Genomic DNA, 19705 nt, shown 5'->3' with positions numbered 1-19705 from the left:
TTATATTATTGTTTGATTGTTGATTGTTTCGGCTGCTATACATTTCTCCTTGGGAACAATTAAGTTAATGTTGAAGCTGATTATCAGATTTATGCTTAGTTTGTTACATTTGTGAGATGAATTTTAAAAGAGAAAAGCTGGCCCTGTTCTCTCCTCCCATGATTCCTCCTGTTTCTCCATGCATGTTACGGCAGGTTGTAACTAGTCGGCGCTCTCCTCTGCTCTTTCAGTCTCCACGCTGCAGCTACGCCTCTTGCCTGTCTCGGCAGCAGCGACAGCAGTGTAGTAGTACTCAGCCTGCCGCGCTCTGAGCTCGCATTTTGTGTCACGGTGCCACCGGGTGAGGGGCGACAGACTGCTGCGCGTCAGAGGATACCAGTCACCATCCGCGAGGTTCAAGCGACATCCCGCTGCGGGCGATGACATTGGTAGACTGAAGTGGGAATAAACGAGTAAACGCAAAAATGACGGTGGACTTTGAAGAATGTATAAAAGATTCACCCCGATTCAGGTAAGGCTGTTCCTCTCAGGCACATCACAGCGGTGCGCAAAAATGGCACACCTTCTTTTACGCATGATTTTTTTTTCTGTAGACGGGGACTCAACGCTTCCTCTCATGCTGAATTAGTAGTGGTGGTATCAACAGGGTAAATGATAGGAGTGTGTGTGTTTAATATCTGAATTCACCCATGTGTTCAACAACAGGATGGCGTTTTCTCTCCGTTTTTGTCTTTTTTTTTGTATTTTTGCTGAAATCTCAGTCGTATTCATTAGAATTTTTAAAATGTCATCATTTGGTTGATTATTAAAACATATATTTGCACCGTGATGCATTTGCTGGGAGACATTTGTGTGTCTCCCATGTGATTGTCTGGTTTTTAAGTGTGGTTTGTAACGTTAGCTCAGTGCATGTGAGAGGAGGGGACACTCATTGCCTCGCACAGTGAGGATCCATTTTGCTTCAAAGTAAAAGATTTTAAGTTAAGTTTTTTAGTCCTGGTGCCAGGAATTAAATTCAGTCCTTATAACCTGTGAGGTGTGTGTAAGGGGACCCTCCTGTGTGTGAGTGAGTGTTGCAGCATGGCATATAGGTTGGGTGCAGTCCTCTCATTTGCACATAGAGGAGGCCCTGCAGTCACCCAGTGCATCTCTGTGGTAGCAGACTGGAGAGGAGATGCCCTTGTAGCAGCGGCAGCAGCAGCAGCAGCTGTAGTAGCAGCAGCAGCAGCTGTAGTAGTAGTGGCCTGGCTGACAGAGAGGCAGTAGGGAGAGGAGTACACTCTCTCTCTCTCTCTCTCTCTCTCTCTCTCTCTGCAGGGATGGAGCTCGTTGCCTGGGCACAGATCCAGCTGTTCGGTCCCCTGCCTGCCCGCTGGAGGGTTGTAGCCACACTCAGTCCACGTGCCAGTCTGGCTGTACTCCTGTGCAGGCCGATGGGAAACTAGCAGAGGAAATTCTAACAGCATCTAGGCCAGGGATCCCCTGTTAATTATGTCAGTTAGACGGACCTCATAAATGTGGTCAGTGTGTTACTCAGAAGGAGCAAAATCTGTCCCTATCACTGTCTGTTGCATGTTTGTTGTTGGTTCTCTCTTTTGGTCATTTTGTTGCTTTCTTCCTCTTTCTCTCACACACACACAGCTTATCCTGCTTGTTGCATATTATGTATGTGCACAGACTAGCAGATAGTGATTTGAGTGAGCAAGCAGACAGTGGCAAACAAGAAAGAGACTGAGTGAGACAGGCACTCAGTCTGTTGCTTAAGTCTCTCCTCAGTGATGATGGATGGCCCAGACGGAAGGTCACAGGAAGAGACAGCGAAGCAGCACACATTCAGATACTTCCCTTTTTTTCTGCCTGGTTCACTTTCCCATGATCTTATGAGGATTGTTATTTGGAAAATTCCACCACGGACAAAGGAAGCTGATGTTTCCTTGGATCAGGTTTACGAGCAGTAAGGAAAATGTAATGTTGTGTAATGCAGTGATCATGGTGATGGTGATGAAAGAGTGATAATTATGATAAAGGTCAGTATGTCCTTATGTCGCTCACACTTTTCCATTTGAGTACATTTACATGCACACTTGATTCTCAGTTTTGATTCTTATACTAGTTTTGATCATATTTGAGATATGGTGTTTACATGCAGCATGAGGGACCTTGTTTTTCATGTAATGTTATCCAGCTTTCTGATCATCTGTCAGTGCAGTCATGCTGCCTGGATGCTTCTGAATGTAGTAGCAGTATTTTGTGGTTGGTACTGGTGTCATGTATTTCAGCATGTAGGTCATCATCACATTGTTTCTCAAATTAGTTTAGTTACTCATTTTGCCTTTTATTTTACAAAATAAAATTTTAAGATGAATGTTAATTTAAGATCAAAGATTAACAAATTAATCCTCAAACTGTGTTCAAGAACCAAATTAACTCAGTGAGAATTAACAGGATTATTTCAGCCTGATAACAACATGTTAGCATGAATTAGCCAAGCCGCATTAGAAGTACTGGGCTCAGGACAACTGTCTGCCTTTAAACACACATTTTTTCCTGCAAAAACAAAATAACAGACAAATACCTATGTACCTAAAAAACCACTGAAAATAAAGATGGCCTTGTCCAGAGGTCAAATTCATAAGACAAAACCATGCCCATAAAACACTGAAGGTGAAGGTGATGGCAGTAGCAGTGAAGACAGAGACAATAATCTTGAGGACATTGTGACCCATCAAGGGTAGATGCCTGACTGTTTCCAGGTAATTATAGACAGTCATGGCTGGATTTTCCATTGTCCTGGAGTGCCTGATGTTCCAGGTTTCTTTTTCTTCCGTATTGTGTCATCCTGGAGATACAGCAGTGGGTGCTTAAAACAGCTCACACACACCCTCACACTGCAGGTCTTAACTTGTGCCACTGCTGCATGTGTGTGTGTATGCATGATTGGGTGAGCATGAAAGAACATTTAAGGTATGCCTGAGTATCTCTAACACACATCTTTTTGTTCATTCTCTTCCCCACATTTTCTGTTTACTAAGCCCTTTTTCTCTCACTGTCACTGCCCTCCCTTTTATTCAGCAGTCACCTGCTGCTTTCATTCATTTTATAACAAAAGCTGAGATGACGTCTGTGCACCTGCCTGTAGTTGTTGGTGCTAAATGGTTGTAATCCAATTCCTGTGAGGCACAAAGCTTTCAGATGTTCACCACCGCTGGTTTAGTTTTCAGCTTGTCCACACTCATGGCTGATAGAGTTTATCATACTTGTGGTTTCATTTTTATGGCAGAACATAACTGTGTTGGAACAAGTTTTCACCAAGATTATTATTATTATAAACTGAAACCAATTGACTTGAACGTGATATTTTGATAAGAAGGGCTGGGTGTAGCACATTAATAGTACAGGCAGCACATTACTATTTAATTTTTGTAAATCTCCTTATAGTTACAGATCCAGTGATCCTAAAGGGAAGTATTACATTATCCTTATATTTATGTTTAGCCTTTTCATTGACTGTGTTGTGATGATATAAGTATTAATATGCATATGTGGGTGTGAGCTGTTGCCTAGCAACAGCTGCTGTAAGGGAGACAAATGTGAGCTGGGAGAAAAGAGGACAGAAAATTTAACAATGGGAGAGGAGATGGACTCTTCGAGAAGACACCATCATTATTTTACATTTCCTGTGAAGAGAATAACTTCATTGTGGCAACTAAGTTATGTCCATAAGCATTTGTTCACGTATTTTAGCTCAACAAGCAAGAGAGAGTTGTTTTGTTTTATGAGTTGTTTTTTAGTTAGACCAATCAGAGAAGAGTGTAGTTATTGTAATTGGCTTCAGGTCTTAACTGCATGTCAAAGCCTGCGCTTACTGGTCCTATCAAGCTTACAGTAGCTGCATTATGGCATTTGTGTCATATCCCAAAACAAAATGAAAATACAGATCCTGCCTCCAGTAATGGTTATCTCAGGTCAGTGAGTTTAGCGATCTGGAGAACCAGCTGCACCTGTCTGCCTCTCTCTCTGTCTGTTTCCATCCCACCCTCATACTGTACACAGCACCAGGCTCTCCAGACAGGCTGAGTGAGCGAGTCAACGAGATTCAGAAAATGACAGGAGGAGACAGACAGGCAGGCAGAGTGGAGTTGTTATTGTGTGTTTTTCACTCTCAAGTTTATATAACCAAAACCACAGCTAAACCAAAACCAGCGGGCATGCAGATTGTAATCAGGAATTATGAGTCGTGAATATTTTTCTACAGGACTGGACAGGACTGTGTTACACTTGAAAGTTGCCAAACCTGCCTGCTAGCTTACCTCATGTTCAGATAATGTGTTCGGGCTTCAGGTAGCTACATGTTACACCTTGTAGCCAAGTAAAGGGAGCAAGGAGTAGACTAACAGATGTAGGTCAATGTTAAAATCTTTTATTTACCAAATCATATATATTTTGCTCCTGCCAGGTGTGTTCCTTATCTGTGGTTGCTATGGTTACCTGCAGTGTGTGTGTGGGGGGGGGGCTGCAGAGAGGTCACAACCTGTCAGTGCGTTATTTAATAGAGGCAGCTCATAAAGCCCATATTCTGTGAGAAAAGTAAACAAACTGTGTAGGCCTTATCATGTTGACCAAACCAGGTTACCAGGATAATATATACAAGGTGTTACTGCTTGTACTGTGGTTCCAGCTGCTTGTGTTATGTTCCCTAATAAGTTAACAAAAATCTGTAGCCTTGAAGAGTTGGAGTGCTCTTACTATGACATAAGTTTTATGGCACATCTAGAGACTGTCTACACAATAATTTCTCAAGTTTATATTTAGTAACTAACTAATCAGATTTGGTAAAAGACTTGAAAGCACTAAATAAAAAGAGGCTTTCACCCACTCTTATTTTTGGTTTCCTACATTATTTTAAAAGCATGTCTCCATTTATTAGCAAATTAAAGTGCTTTTTGATATCCTAGATATCTGTCTGGTGCCCTGGTTTCTTTTAACTGCCTGGATTTTTATTCTCTGCTTGCGACATCATCACCTGTAATCCTCCCTTTACACACATCATCACTTTGCTCGTCCGAGATAATGAATTCCTTTTGGTCAGTTGCCTGTGAAATATGTAGATATCCACCACACTGCCTCTGCTAGTCAGGGGAGGGGAAGTAGATCTGCTGTTGCCATGGGTGATCAATTACTTTGACGGGGATGGCAACTACCTATCCCCCTGTCTCGCTCCAGGATGCAGGGAAAGGCTCATATCTGTCCCCTTCAACACAGAAACACACACAGCTGTTTGCAGTGTATGCCAGCGGGCAGGTGTGTGTGCCAGCAGAGAGAACACGGCTGTATTACTCACAGCGTAAAAGGAACAGCACATGGTGACCTTGAAAGAGTACCGATGATTTTTCAGTAGCAAAAAAAATTGTATTAAAGTGCTGAATAAGATCACTTGTTGGCAGAGAGGGCCGACATTGATGTCCTGCGTGTTTGCTAATGTGATGATGCCTGGAAAGTGTCCCAGGCTGAAGCCATGGAGGTATGAAGTGCCAGCTTTCAATTATGCGCCCTGTGTCCTTGTCTGCTTGTCTTATTTTGGAGAGAACCTCTTTCAGAGCCTCCGTGACCCTCTGAACTTCACCAGAAATAGATCCTCTCTACAACATCTAGTCCTTGGCAAAACGTTAAGAAAGATTCCAGACCACTCACATTAAGTTTCTAATGTCAAGACACCCATTCCCAACCACTCTCCCTAATGCATCCATGTACAGAGGAGATGTGTGACAGAAAGAAAACGACCCTGCTGGCCTAGAATCCTTATCCTCTTACCTTCCATATATGGAGGTTCTCCATCCATTTTAAAGCTGTCCATTTTTTTTTTGTTATGCTAAAGAGGACTTTAGCATAAAAGACAAAATTGCTCTGCTTGAGAATTCTGCATTTTCTCTAAACCACTGAGTCCTAGACCTTCCATCAGTGTTTTCTGGGAAACACCATAATATAGCAAGCAAATCTCTGGCATTAGGCCCTAATCTTGAGGGATTTCCCACACAGCAATAGGGCTTTTTCTTAGAAGCTATAGGAAGGTCAAACAATTTATTTATGCTTGACATAGTCCCACACATGGGGACAATGTATTTATATAAGTTTAATATCTCTGTGGTAGGTCTAGTGCATGAGCAGAAGTTTACAGCCAAATATTTTCTTTCTACTCTGGACAATGAAGCCGACAACAAATAATATAAAGAACTGCTAAATAAAAAAATAAAGTTATTTTTCACTAGTGTAAGACTATCTAGACTGTTGAATTTGAGCAAACTGAATATTGGATACTTGAATTTTCTGAAATTTTTCAGTGCTATAAATTTCAGCATCAAGTATCCAGCACTTGATTAAATTAACTAATCAGGCATACAGCTGCTTACAGCATTCAAATCTTCATTATCTTCATGAATCTTCAGTCAAATTATTTCAGCATGTACAGTATAATACATTTCCAGTGCAATAAAAAAATACACTGACATTGTAGCCCAGTCCTTCATATTTATTTGTTTGAAACAGTTAAGATACGTCCTTCCTCTTGTTTAATTCATTTGTTGATCAAGTATGATTTAGTAGTTTTAGATTACTTCAAGTCGTAGCTCCACGCTCCTGTATTATGGGATAAAAGCTCTGAAAGGCTGGCCTGGAGGAGATTGAGGATCAGGTTGACAGTGATACGATGGATATTTTTTTGGAAACTCCTCACTGCAACTTTTACAAACTCCAGTAACTGTCTTTCTACTCCCCAGGAAAGCAACCATTTAACCACCAATTGACCTTTTAAACTCTCATAACCTACAAGTGTCACCAAAGGACAATGCAGAGCATCAGGGATTGTAAAAATATCTGACATACCCCATCTGTTACATTAAATATTTTAGTTCCCACTGTGCATAAGGGTGGAATTCTCCAACAATGAACTGCAGGAAACACGTCTTTTGTGTCAGAAGCATTAAATATCGGGGTTACTAGATTTGGCATTGTTGTCACTGCAGCATGTTTGTATTATCTAACTAATGTGCAGATGTGTGGTTCTTTTTCTCCTCAGCAAAGAAAATTCACTGTTGAAAGACAGTGGACCAGGCGAACAAAGAGGGCAGTTCCACCTGTGTTTTTCCTGTATGTGTGCTTTGAACTGATGCCTCTAGATGACAAAATGATGTCAGACTATATGAGCTCACTTCTTCAGTGAATTAGAGCCAAACTGAGTGGCTACTAAACTGTTGGCTTGCTTGGAAACGAGACCAGGGCGGCTTCCCTCCTCATAAATCTGTAATTCCTGCATACCTCACGCATGAGATTGGGTATTTAGCAATAAACAGGATCTGGAAACTTAATCCAGTCGCATTATTCATACAGAAGCCTGACTCAGACGTCAAAAGAAGAAGAATAATCCATATGAAGACTTAAGAGGAAATCTTCAAGCTCTTCCTCAATCTAAAGCGTCGTATAAGTGCAGGTGTGTCAGTGCCTGTCACTGGTGATTGAATTAGACCTACAACACATCAAGAAGGCTTAACAGGGATTTCTGTTTTATCAGAACAACTCCACCCTCTACAACAACTGTGCTTTTAATAAATCAAGGCTATTTTTGTCATGAGTGCAGGTGTTGATCCCTGTTTTTGGAAGATGAAGATGAAACACCCTGTAAATCAGAGAAGCAATAGCTGGGAAAGGATTACACAGAGAACTTGTATTATCTCTTGAGCTACACTGTCATGTTATGAAGCTGTACTGTGTATCAGAGGATGCTATATCATACTGTATATTTCCTTATAGGCAAACGGATGGGACGTGATTCAGTCTCTGTTAACTTCACATGCTTTGACCAAATCTTTAGGTGATGGTTATAAGTACAGTAATGAAGCCTAGATGGGGTTTTTACTGTGTTTCATTGTCCTTCATCTTGTTTGCATTTGCGCCACACATGCATGTATAAAGCTCCTGTGTGTGCCTGCTGGCTAGCATGTAGGCTAATCATCTTCCTGTCTCTGCCAGTTTGTCAGGCATACATTAGTTTGACATGTTCATGAGGGAACATCAGTCCAGCACGTGGACACTTCCACTGAATCCACGGTGCAGCAGATTTTCTGCCGCTTTGCTGCACGTGTTGCCGGGGGACTTAGTGTGGGACCCATTTATGAAATAGGATTATCAGTAACCACACTCTCTGATTAAATCAACTGGATAGCCTACACACCCTATTAAAGCTCACACACTATCAGCCTCTTACCCTGAGAACCTCAACACAATTTCCCATCTCATTCAGCAGTGGTGTGCAGGATAACGTAGAGCTGCAGAAATTGGTTTGACACAGTTTATGTCTTATTGCAGTTCAAAGGACTCGTGAGCCTTCACTCTGTTGCACAGATTGGATTTCTGTGCTTGTTGAAAATATATTAATATTTTGCCAGTTCAGGTGCCATTTGCCTTGGCTTCATGGTTTTATCCATATTTGACCTTTAAACTATCTAGCCTGGGTTATTTTAAGACCTGTCCTGATGGTATAAGCTGATGTCACGCTTCACAGGAGGATGAATAAACCACAGCAGACTGTAGACTTTGCTCTGAACTTTCCAGATGAAAAACAAGGGCAGTAATGGTGTTTGTAATAGATTTGATATGAACTCACTTTACATACAATTGTACATAAGGCTTGGACGTAAATGGTTGACTAAAAAGATATGCTCCGTGGCCTTGAATGCTGAGTAACTGCTGTGGGAAATATACCTCTGAACTTTTTGCCTGCCTAATATTTCTCCAACTAATATTAGCACCATTCACACTGCTTCCACATGTAGAGAAGTATGAAGCTTCAAAGACCCGCCATGTGTAGCTGTGGTTGCTCAGCTTTGATTGGACAATCAATTTTCGGGGGGAGGGGTTAATCATATAACAGTCAATAACAGTCAATTCCTCCTTTTCTGAATTTAGTTTTCCAATTATAGAGCAATGATTGATGCCTAGGTCGACTAAAGGGAAATAGGCAATTTAAAACTCCTGATTGAAGTAATGACTTCTTCAATAAAGACATGATCATCAGCAGAAGTGTGAAAAATGTGTTCAGTTTGAAATGACCTTATATGAAATGACCTTATATGAAACATTGGAAAACAACTTTAGTACGAGGTCACTTGTGGTTTGTGGCAGATAGTAGGGGTCAGACTTAACCACCGATGCTTAGATCAAATTTGATTCCTGTCATGAACAACAAGAGAGAAAAATGTGGCACAAATTGAACCTTCTCTCTGCTCTCCTGCTGTCTCACAGTTCATTGTGAATAGCCTCTCTCATTCATCCCCACTGAGATCACGATTTGGTTGGGAGTTTGTTAAAATCCTGCCAAGGCCTGTTGAAACTCGAATCAAAACTATTAAGTAAATTGCCTGCATCTTGTTCCTGGGCTGCTTTCTTCATCTTGGCACCACACAGGATTTTCTCAGTGAGAAATGTTTGTCTATCCTTGAGTGTCATGCCCAGTTTAAACACTTCTTTTGTCTTCTCTGAGCTCTGGATTTCAAGGGTTTCCCGGTTTCAAAACCCTGTTTGCCGGTTTGGTGTGCTGTGGCAGTTCTTTCTGTTGTTATAACTCCTGACATTCATACAAAAGAGCTTGACTATTGGTTTAGGCGTACAGAGGTTAAGCGCTCATAGTGGAAACCACATCTGAACTGTGAACCCCGAAACATGCTGTTGAGAGTTCACTCCCCAGGAAGTCGTTAAATCTCACAAGGGGAAACAAGCAGGACCAGCCAGCATGTAATATGTGGAATGCATCTGTGGTGGCCAGACTTCAGTGCTGACTGCCACACATTTAGGCATGCATGGATAAACCCTCTCAAGACATTAGTACATGCATGTACACATAAAAAAACTGTTAAAACATGTAGCAGCATGTGTGTTTGCACATACAGTACACACCACAGGAAGACTGTTGTTATGCAGCTTATGGTTCTGTACTAGTGAGACATAACCAGTTACACAGTCATATTCAGTATTTTCTCACAGTGCAAATCAAAAGGTCCTGGAGGAGAACATGGTGTCTCCAAAGTCCTTGATGTGTTAAAAAAAACCCCAAACAAAACAAAACCCTAGAACTTTTAACTTCTTGGTGGGGTTTTTTTGTTTGTTTTGGCTTTCTCATACACAGTTTTGCAATTCTTTATACAGTAGAGTTGAAAGAACAGTAAATCAGTTCTCATCATGAAGCGTTTCTTGGTCAAGATCGACAATTTAAAAACTAAACTATGCCATCAAATATCATCTGCAGTCCTCGTTGTTTACATCCAGTTCAAGTGACTCACGTCAGAACCCAGAAATGTATCGGCAAAAGCCTGTTTCACAAGACCATCTATCTGTCACAGAAAGGCACACACAGACACACACACATTCTTCTGTTGTTTATGTGTCTATCAGTCAAGATCAGGGACGGTAAAAGAAATCCCTTGCTTATGATGCTGGTATGACTAACAGTTGTGTTCGTGTAAAAAGAGACATTTAAGCCACAAGTGGGTATTTGTCATCTACACACAATGTGGGAATTATGTGGTGCAGCCAAGCCCTGCTCGCCTTCAAAAATGACCCAACTGGTTTAACCAAGTGGCGGAGAAAAGACTGAAAGAGAAAAGGAGTGAGAGGTCTTTTGTCAACATCTGTCCATCCCTCTTATTCTCAGTGATTCTCTCTTTCACTGCAGCAGTTGCTCATATTTGTCTTCCTTTCTTTTTCCTTTGACATGTGTCCCACAGGTATTCTGTCTTGTTCTCACCCTTTTACCTCTCGTTCTCTTCCCCCTCTTTCTCATTCCTCCTCCTGCCCGTTGTTGGTAATGCAGATGTGGGATGGATATGAATCAATGTCAAGGCCGCAGCAGCAAGGCAGATTGGGTTTCAGTGGATGAGCTGAGTCTCTCTGTCTGTTTTTGAACTGAATCTGGTTAGAAGGATGCAGGAAGAGAAGGTGGTATGGCTGGAGGGATGATAGATGACTAACACAATAGGGGAGATAATTGATAATTAATGGACGGATGTTTGTAAGAGAGAACGAGCACAGAGACAAAGGGTAGGTGGACTGGATGAATGGATGGACTTGGAGGAGGTGTAGTCTAAAGGACAGAGGAAGGAAGACAGAAAGTGGAGACAGATTAATGGTCTCCATCGTTACTATGGTGCGATCTTATCCTGGTAACCTGCCTGATGTTTCACAGATTTAAACACCAAATGCGTCATGAGTCACGTTGTGTGCTGAACATCCATCCAGGCAGCGAAGCATGAATGAAAACACACATTGCCAAAAACATTTCCCAGCAAATAACCACAAAAGGAAGTGTGAGAGGACAGAGCTGGAGCCGAGCAGAGGAAGTGGACAGCTGTCCTGTCGAATGGCGGGCATTGCTCGAACACAGTTTCCCTGAGGTGACAAATGAAATAGTCACGGGGTTTACTCTGGCTCACAGCCGTCTCATGCAGACTAGGAGGAAAGATGGTGTGTGTGTGTGTGTGTGTATGTGTGTGTGTGTGTCTGTGTGTCTGTGTGTGCGCGTGCTGACTCTCACATCTGGGATCCAGTTGAGCAGCTGGTTCAGATTTGGCCCAACTTTCTCTGCCTTTCTTTTAGTTCTGCTCTCTCAGTTTTGTGCATTTCTGGTTTTCCTTTACATCCTATTATTATTATTTTGAGCTTTAATATGTCGTTTCTTCTTCCTGTTTACTCTTGTGCCTTCTTCAGCTCTTTCGTCCTCTCTTTTTCCCTTTCTCCACCCACGTTCCTGTCGCCCCGGGCAGTGTGCGACGCTGTGTGGAGGAAGCTAAGGCCAATTGCATCAGAATTTTGGACCACTGACTTTAACTTCCGGTGTCTTTAGTAAACACCACCATTCACCCGCTTGTTTAAGGTTTTTTGATTTGTTTCATCCTCTCAGTTGTCTCTGTGTTGAGACATTTATCATTTATCGTTCCCTCGCAGGTTGTTCACACAGGCTCGCTGTGTGTTTGGCAGCCCACCAGCCCTGACTCACTGAATCCAAACACCCCTGCAGTGCTAAAACCGCAAGTGTGATTGACAAGCCAATCTTCTATCGAGACAAGAGGAGAGACGGGGGCACTGATTGCCCTCTTAGAAACTGATGGATTCCCTTTTCCCATTCTCCGTCCTTACATTATTCAGCCTGTATTCCTGCCTCAGATCTCTGTGGAATTCCTTGTAACCATATGAAAACATTCCCATCTGCCCTGTCAGCAATCCCACACTTTCTTGGATCCATCATTCCCACCCCCACAAAGTCACATACACACATGCACTCTTTGACATGGGGAGTGCTTTCTTCCATTTGTCCGATGGATTGTCCATTGCATACAAGTGGGAAAAAAAAAATCACAACAGCTGAAGCACAGTCACTGGTCGATAACGGGCAATATATCTTGAGCAGGAAGGAAGGATGACTATGCTCAATATACCATTCCTTCGGTATGTGGGTGTAGAATCATGGCGGGAATTACAGTGTGTATCTTATGTGTGTTTGTGTGCATATGTTACTGTGGAGAAGACAGATGTAGCGAGCTGAACAGGGAGGTTCTGTAAGAGAGATTTGGGCCAGAGAGAAGGGAGATTAAGGCTCAACAGTATATGAAACAAGCATAACTAAAGGTTTCATGGTGACTGCGACTTGCGGTTTACTTTGGACGAGAGAGCAATAAACCAGATCAGAGCCTGAGCAGTCAAGGCTCCGTTTTCACTGCAGACAAACATATTTTCCCAGTTTGTTTTTTTTTCATAAATTCATTGAATAGTAGAAGTGGAATAGTAAATTTTATGGATGCGCCGATCTGATACTGGTATCAGACATCGGTCCAATACTGACTCAGATTGCTGAATTGGGTACTGTGACAATAGGGCTGATCTATGGGACCGATCTGTTCCATTCAATTCTATGTTGATCAGTGTTTACGTCCCTGTGTGTGCTACATCATGTGTCACAGTAGACATGAACATTTTGCTAGAAGGAGAGCTTCAGCATGGAGGGAGCGAAAACTTTTTTACTGAGAGGAAATGTGTTGTTTTACCCTAAGGTCAGCTTTACACTTCTTTTTTTCTTGCACCATTTTCTTGTCATTCCCTGCAGTGTAAAGTACAAGAGTTTGAATGTTATCAGTCAAAATGCTGACAACGTGTCATGCTGATAGAACAATCAGCTGATTGCTCAGGTTTGAAGAAATAAGCTACGCAGTTGTCTTCTGTATGTTTTATTTGCTGTTGTTTTTATTTGTGATTTTGAAATGTATTATATAACAATAACATTGGTTGACAATTTAGTTTCTTAACAATTTCCTGGAACTGAACTTTGACTGTAGATTCAAAGAAATGTTCCTGGAAAGGATTATATCATTTGGTACTGATTATAGGGAAACTAGAGCGAGCGTAGGAAGTAATTAATTCCAGTTAATTTTTAGTGAACCAAGAGGTTTTCATTGATTCCACAGCAGGTCTACAAAAATTAGTCTAGAGGCAAGTATATGAAGAATTAAGTCTACAGCAATAAATGAAGATTTGCTTTGGTTTAAGTTGATCTATTAATTTCCAGCCATTAAGATCTTAGCAGCTCTTTCAAAAAAAAAAAAAAAAAAGCCCCTTCAAGATTAACAACTGTTTATAAACTCAATGCAACTAAGTAAACTCAGCTTATAGAATGTTGTCTAGACATTATTATTAGTAGGTTGTGGAAACTGTAAAATAAAATGTTAGCTAATATTATTTTTACCTCTGGGAATCAAACATTGCTAATTTGGTATCTTAAACTATTTGTCTCATACACTCAATACGTAAAACCATTGTATGATGTGTATATGCACACCCATGCCCTTTGACTGCTAATTCATACATGTTCCAGGCCCCGGCTCTCTGTCCTGCATGCTTTGTTTCTCTAGCTGTCTCAGTGTGTGGTGCTCTTGCGTAAGACCACCCCTTGTGTTAATGTAAACCTGTCTCTTCATTCTCTCTCAAACCCTGAACCTTCCCTCCACTTTCCATCCAGTTTCTCTTTCCTCCCAACACACCAATGCCGCACATCATCATCATTACATCCATACATAGAGTATGCACCCAACCAGTTTACATGTTGTAACATGTGTGCTTGATGGCAATCATGGTCTGACTGAGAAAACCCTTGTTCCCTAAGTTCAGTAAAGGAAGTGAAAATGCAGCCATTGTCTTCATCTGTAAAATAATCCTCTGGTGTTTTCTGTTGCTGCATCCTTAATCCCAGCATTCAGTGGTAAACGCTGCACTCTGTGTGAATTCATAGCCAACAGAAACTGGACAGTTACAATAAAGGTAATGGAAATCAGAGTACAGTCTTAGTTTTAAATAGATATATAAATGTTTATTCCCAGATTGGCTAAGTGGCCTCTGCAGCAGATTCCATTTCCTTTCTTAACATTACACAAATTCACTCAAAGATAAGGGAGCCATTTGTGTCGGCCTGATTTATTGGACAGCCGCTCACAGAAAACATTCGGGTCTGTGTGACTTTCAAAAATGTGCCGAAAGGTCATTTAGGATTTTGAGATTACGGTCACTGTTTATTTTGCCAACAAAATCAGTGGATCACTTTGTGTGTTTGTGTTCAGACTAATTTAGATTGGGTCGTACTCTTGGTGTATTGACATTTGGAAGTGTCATCTGTGATAAAATGATGGCTGCCTCAAGACTTGGAAAGTGCAGTCACCAGTGTTTGCTGAAAGACCCGAGTGAAGTGAGACTTTAATAACCCTCAGTATGCAAACATGAGAACTGAGTCTGATTGTGGTTTCCACAGTTCAAATTGGCTGAAGCTTAACTTTTATGATTAGATATCATTGTAGCCAAACAGTGAGGGATGTTTACATGCATTGAGAAGCCGCCACTGGTCAGACTCCAGTAAAAGTATGATTAAGCTGATAATATTCACTTTCATTAAATGAGGTATTTTCTGCTCTGTGAGCTTTTCTAAACCACAACATCCCATTATAATTGCAGGGGCTGGAGCCTTTCCCAGCATACATTTGGTGAAAAGCAAGGTGAAAAGGTAATACATATAGACAGACACAAATGATCTACCAAAGAAAAAAAACATAAAGTGTGTGGCTCCAAGTGTGCTCCCCCAACTGAAGTGACGACTTTGAATAAATAAAGAAAAAAATTAAGCGGAGGAAAAAATTATCCGGAGGAGAAAGCAATGGCCACCAATTTATGCTTTTAGATGTGGTCAGATGGTAACAACACAAAGTTAAAGGAGTAAAGGGTTTACACGCAGCAGTATAGGAACTTAAATTCCTGTCCTGTATATCAGTACAGTATATCAGTATACGACAGCTGAATCCAGAAAACCAAAACCAGACCTCAGGTTACTTTGTGGCCAAGATCTGATCAAATTGCGTGAGTGTGATGTACATGATCAGATGATTACTCAGTGCCAACCAGACAGCCAGAGTGTCCCTCTTCCTGAGTCTTTGGCATTGATGCTCTGTTCTTAGATGGATAAAAGTGTAAATTGGTGGTTGTTTCCTCTTTGGCAGATCTGACTGTGGCGTCAGCAGGAGGCTTATTCCACTGATGTTCAGTCAGTGCTGCCAAAGATAACAGGAGGGAAGCAGGCTGTTGTGGAAAGCTCACATCTTTCCTCTGGCTCACAGCTGGGTCAGAGCAGCATCTCTGCTCTCTCACGTGTGTGCAATAAAATGCATACACACACACACACACACACACACAGCCATAAATAGACACTTAACTTAGAACATATATCTTTACTTCTGCTACTGTAGGTTAAATATTAAAACACACTGTCACACTGCTTCACCTGTTTTCATACTGAGCCATGACCCACCCAGTGGGACAGACATAAACATCTTGCGTGGAAGACTTCCTGAGCTGCTGTCCCATTTATCAGGGCACCATAACATTTGAATTTGCAGTAACAGCACAAATACAAAATCAAGCAAAATCATAAAAAGTAACCCTCATCATTCCTATCAGATGTGGTTCACTAGTTACAATAAATCTACTCTCACAAATGTCAACTTCAAACAGCATCAAGACAGCATCAGTGTGTAATGAAGTATTCACATAATGAAATTCATTTTCATCCCACAAAAATTGATTGTACTCTAGTGTTTTACCAGAAGAATGTGATGTTGAGCATTTTAGTCTCTCATCTTGTGACAGATTTAAAACATTTAACTTATATAATATCTTAATATCTTGGCATATATCACACCTTTCACCATATTTTCTGCGTTCCTCTGCTGCCTCCTGTGAAATAAACTCAAAATGCCATAAATACAAATGTTTTAATACAGTATATACCCCATTTGCATTATCTGACACACTTGGGTGTGTGTGTGTGTGTTTCGGGGCTGAAACAAACGGCAGGCCTTATCTGCTCCAGACATTCTTTAAGAAAGAAGTCATGCTCTGTGCTGAGTTTATAAGAATAGTGGCTCCTTGTGCTAAGCAAAGCCGGAGGAATGCAGATGTAGCTTACCTGTAAACCTGTCTGTATCAGTCCGTTAATATCTGTTTTGTATTCTCTTCCGCCATATATGGACACTGTACAAACCAGTTGGGAACAAGTGGTGATGACTGTGAATTTCTTTTGACAGGTGTTTGAAGCAGAGAGTTTGCACTTCCTGTAGATTTAGTTACACAAGTTCGAACAGGTGCTTTGCAGAGGTGGCTTGAATCCAGATTCTTGTGTATTTCGATCATCACAAGTCACGTTTGCAGCTGACTACTGTTGTTTTTGCCAGTGCTTCATGCTGCCATCTTAACGTACATATGTGCTGAAAAGCCTGTTTTGATGGAAACGAAAGGGCTGAAGTATCCTAAAGGACAACATGCACTTTCATTGTGATTTTTAGTTTCTCTCTCTGGCTTTCGGCTCCAGGCGTGTGGGGGTTGAGATACATAGCTGGGTTAGTCACTGGCATCACAGCATCATAATCTGTTGAGTTGGTGCAATGTAGAGTCATCGCTGTATGGTGAGAATATCAAGTATGTTTCGCAGTGTAAAACTGGGCTTTTATAAAATGGTATTGCGCTTGGAAATCTTTGTTTCTCCATTTGCATTTGTTTGTACATGTTCCTGTGTAGGACAGCTCACATAAATGGGAGAACTGATTCCTCCAGAGTGAAGATGCAGCAGGATATGAAGTCAATAGATCAATTCATGGCTCAACAACAATTTTCTACTTGAGCCAAAGCCAACTGTGCTATTCACTGATACTGATCCTTTACAGATCATCAGCCCAACTGAACTGTATGTTCTTTTTCTGTGTGTACAATAGCCAGCTGACTGTCTCTACCACACAGAGTTGTTTTTGTGATGCTTGTAAATGCTTGTATTATATAATGCTTATTTTTAATGACAGTTTGCCTGCTTTCATTCATTCATCAACCCCAGACACAAGATATTGTTATAAAGAGATCTTTGCATAGTGAGAGGACGAGTTATTTCAAGTCATTACTATCATTCCCATTCTCGGTTCATTCATCCGGACTATAGAGGGATCAGGGATTGTTGCCCTCAACAGAAAACTGACATTTGCAACATATATTTGTCTGGAAATTTGTCATATAATAGCTCCGTCCCTGATCCATGCCACATATACTGATCTGTATAGTATACTGTGTTTTTTATTGCAGTTAGCAGGATATGCAACATATTTTGGACCATTGTCTCATAATTCGACCATGGCATTGTGACACAGCGATTGTCTCTCAGTGACACTCCACCACTCCTCTGTCATCCCTCTCTATCAGCTGGCTGTGGGTGGGATGGATGCAAAGAGGACAGAGGCAAAAGAGTCCTGGGAACAAAGTGCTTATACACCACAGGGAGTCTTCTTCCTCCCATGCCTTTCTCATGCAGGCTGCATCTGTGTGAGTGTCAGCTGCTGCTTATACCCCACTCGGGGGGTCAGTGGGGGTTAAAGAGGTTGGGTTTTAGGATGAGCACACAGTCTTACTCCTTGCTGTTCTTTTTTTGGATTCCTGCTGCTTTCAGTCTGTGACAGAAGCACTGCTGTGACTTTTTGTGTTGCTGGGCCGAGCTGTTATAACCTCTCAGCTCAGATCAACACTTTTATAGACAGGGTCACGCTTTACTTACTTGAAAAAAGACATTGTAATACACAGGGTGCGTTGTTAAGTGGTTTTGACATTCCTGTGGTTGATCAGAGTTGTAGATGTGCTGTCTTGTCTATCTCTCCTTCTTCCAACTATTTCTGTACCCCCCAATTTGAGAAGATGAGGCCCGTCATTTGCAGTATTCGGGGAGCGAGTCTGTGAGCGCACATTCCTCGGAGGATGAGTGAGGCACGATCAAACGTGCCCTCGAGCCCTAAATGGTTCAACACCAAAACACTCAACTCCACCCAGGCCACAGCAGCTCCCCTCCCCTCCCCTGGGCCAGAAGACACAAGGCTCTGTGGGCCCAACTTGAGAAGTCTTGTCAAAACTAAAATTTGCTGAGATTTGTGTGCTGTTCAAAAGTGTGTTTCCAGATGACAAGTAGCTCACCTGGATTTGAGGTTTGTGGTGTGAGTCATCAGCTTGTGGTTGCGTCTTTGCTCCCATTCTTCTTTTGCAGAAAAAAAAACTATATTAAAAAACTACTAATCTTCTAACAATAAAGTATAGTGCAAAATGGCAAAATCTAGACCACCTTTGGGTGGTTTCAGATCATTGTGAGCAGGGCCGTGATATTGCAGATCACTGCTGTTGCCTCCTGCTGTGAGAATGCAGTGGAAACAGAAATGAGCCACACCATATAAAACGTCAAGAGGGATTTTTTTCCGTTACAGCAATCCGAATTACTAAAGCTGAAAATGTGCTGAAATTTGGTACCACTTTAATGCACAGAAGGGATAAACATTTGGATCAGCAGGAGGGAGGGAGAAAGCTGTGTGTGTGTTTGTGTACGTGTGTGGTGTTTATAAATGCTAGAGTTTGGTGGAACATGTTGTGGGTATATATAACCCTCTGTTCTCTCTCTCTCTCTCTCTCTCTCTCTCTCTCTCTCTCTCTCTCTCTCTCTCTCTCTCTCTCTCTCTCTCTCTCTCTCTCTCACACACACACACACACACACACACACACAGGTTTAAGACTTTCTGCCACAGAACAGCTAGTGTCACTTGATGATGATGTAACTCACGTTGCATTTCTCAAAGTCAGCAATGTGGCTTCCTGTGGAAAACAGTCGCTTTCAGTTGTTTTCCCTGTTTCACTCCCTGCCATCCTCTCTTGGCCGGAAAGGGGAGAAAATGTTGTGTTTTCCAAGAAAAAGATGTTCCACCTAGCCTGAGATGCGGTTACAATACATTAGAGAGAAATTATTTCTGTCTGCTTTGGACTCCGAAGCTTCCAACACACTTCCTGTGGCCCGTGGCTGGAATGTACTCTGGAATGATATAATGATGTTTCAGCATCCCAGACAACTCTACTGTACCAGAAATATTTGGAAATATATTGTGTTTATAGAGAGCAGTGTACAAAACTGCTGCTTGTGAATAATGTTAACAAAGACACATCGCATTCGGGCCAGTGTTCAGCTTCAGTGAGGCCAGCAGGCAGGTGGTCTGACAGCTGCTAGGAAGCAGAGAAACTGTATCTTCTCTCTTATAGTGTGTTTGTGGTAATGATTTGTTGG

At 41.6% G+C, this 19705-nt stretch overlaps 1 protein-coding gene across 2 annotated transcripts in view; it reads left to right on the top strand.

The window, feature by feature from the left end:
* The first annotated feature begins 327 nt into the window (after positions 1 to 327).
* LOC121178759 (arf-GAP with coiled-coil, ANK repeat and PH domain-containing protein 3-like) overlaps positions 328 to 19705 on the top strand; it is a 56361-nt gene continuing 36983 nt past the window's right edge. For both annotated transcript variants that reach the window (XM_041033078.1, XM_041033077.1), the window contains exon 1: positions 328 to 511. In XM_041033078.1, coding sequence (XP_040889012.1) covers positions 465 to 511 — 47 coding nt within the window. In that variant the 5' untranslated portion in view covers positions 328 to 464. The remainder of the gene's footprint in view (positions 512 to 19705) is intronic.

Source organism: Toxotes jaculatrix, chromosome 3 (genome assembly GCF_017976425.1).
Source record: "Toxotes jaculatrix isolate fToxJac2 chromosome 3, fToxJac2.pri, whole genome shotgun sequence".
In the NCBI taxonomy this organism is placed as follows: domain Eukaryota; kingdom Metazoa; phylum Chordata; class Actinopteri; family Toxotidae; genus Toxotes; species Toxotes jaculatrix.
The sequence above is the reverse complement of the archived record's forward strand: the minus strand, read 5'-3'. Positions and strand labels throughout refer to the sequence as shown.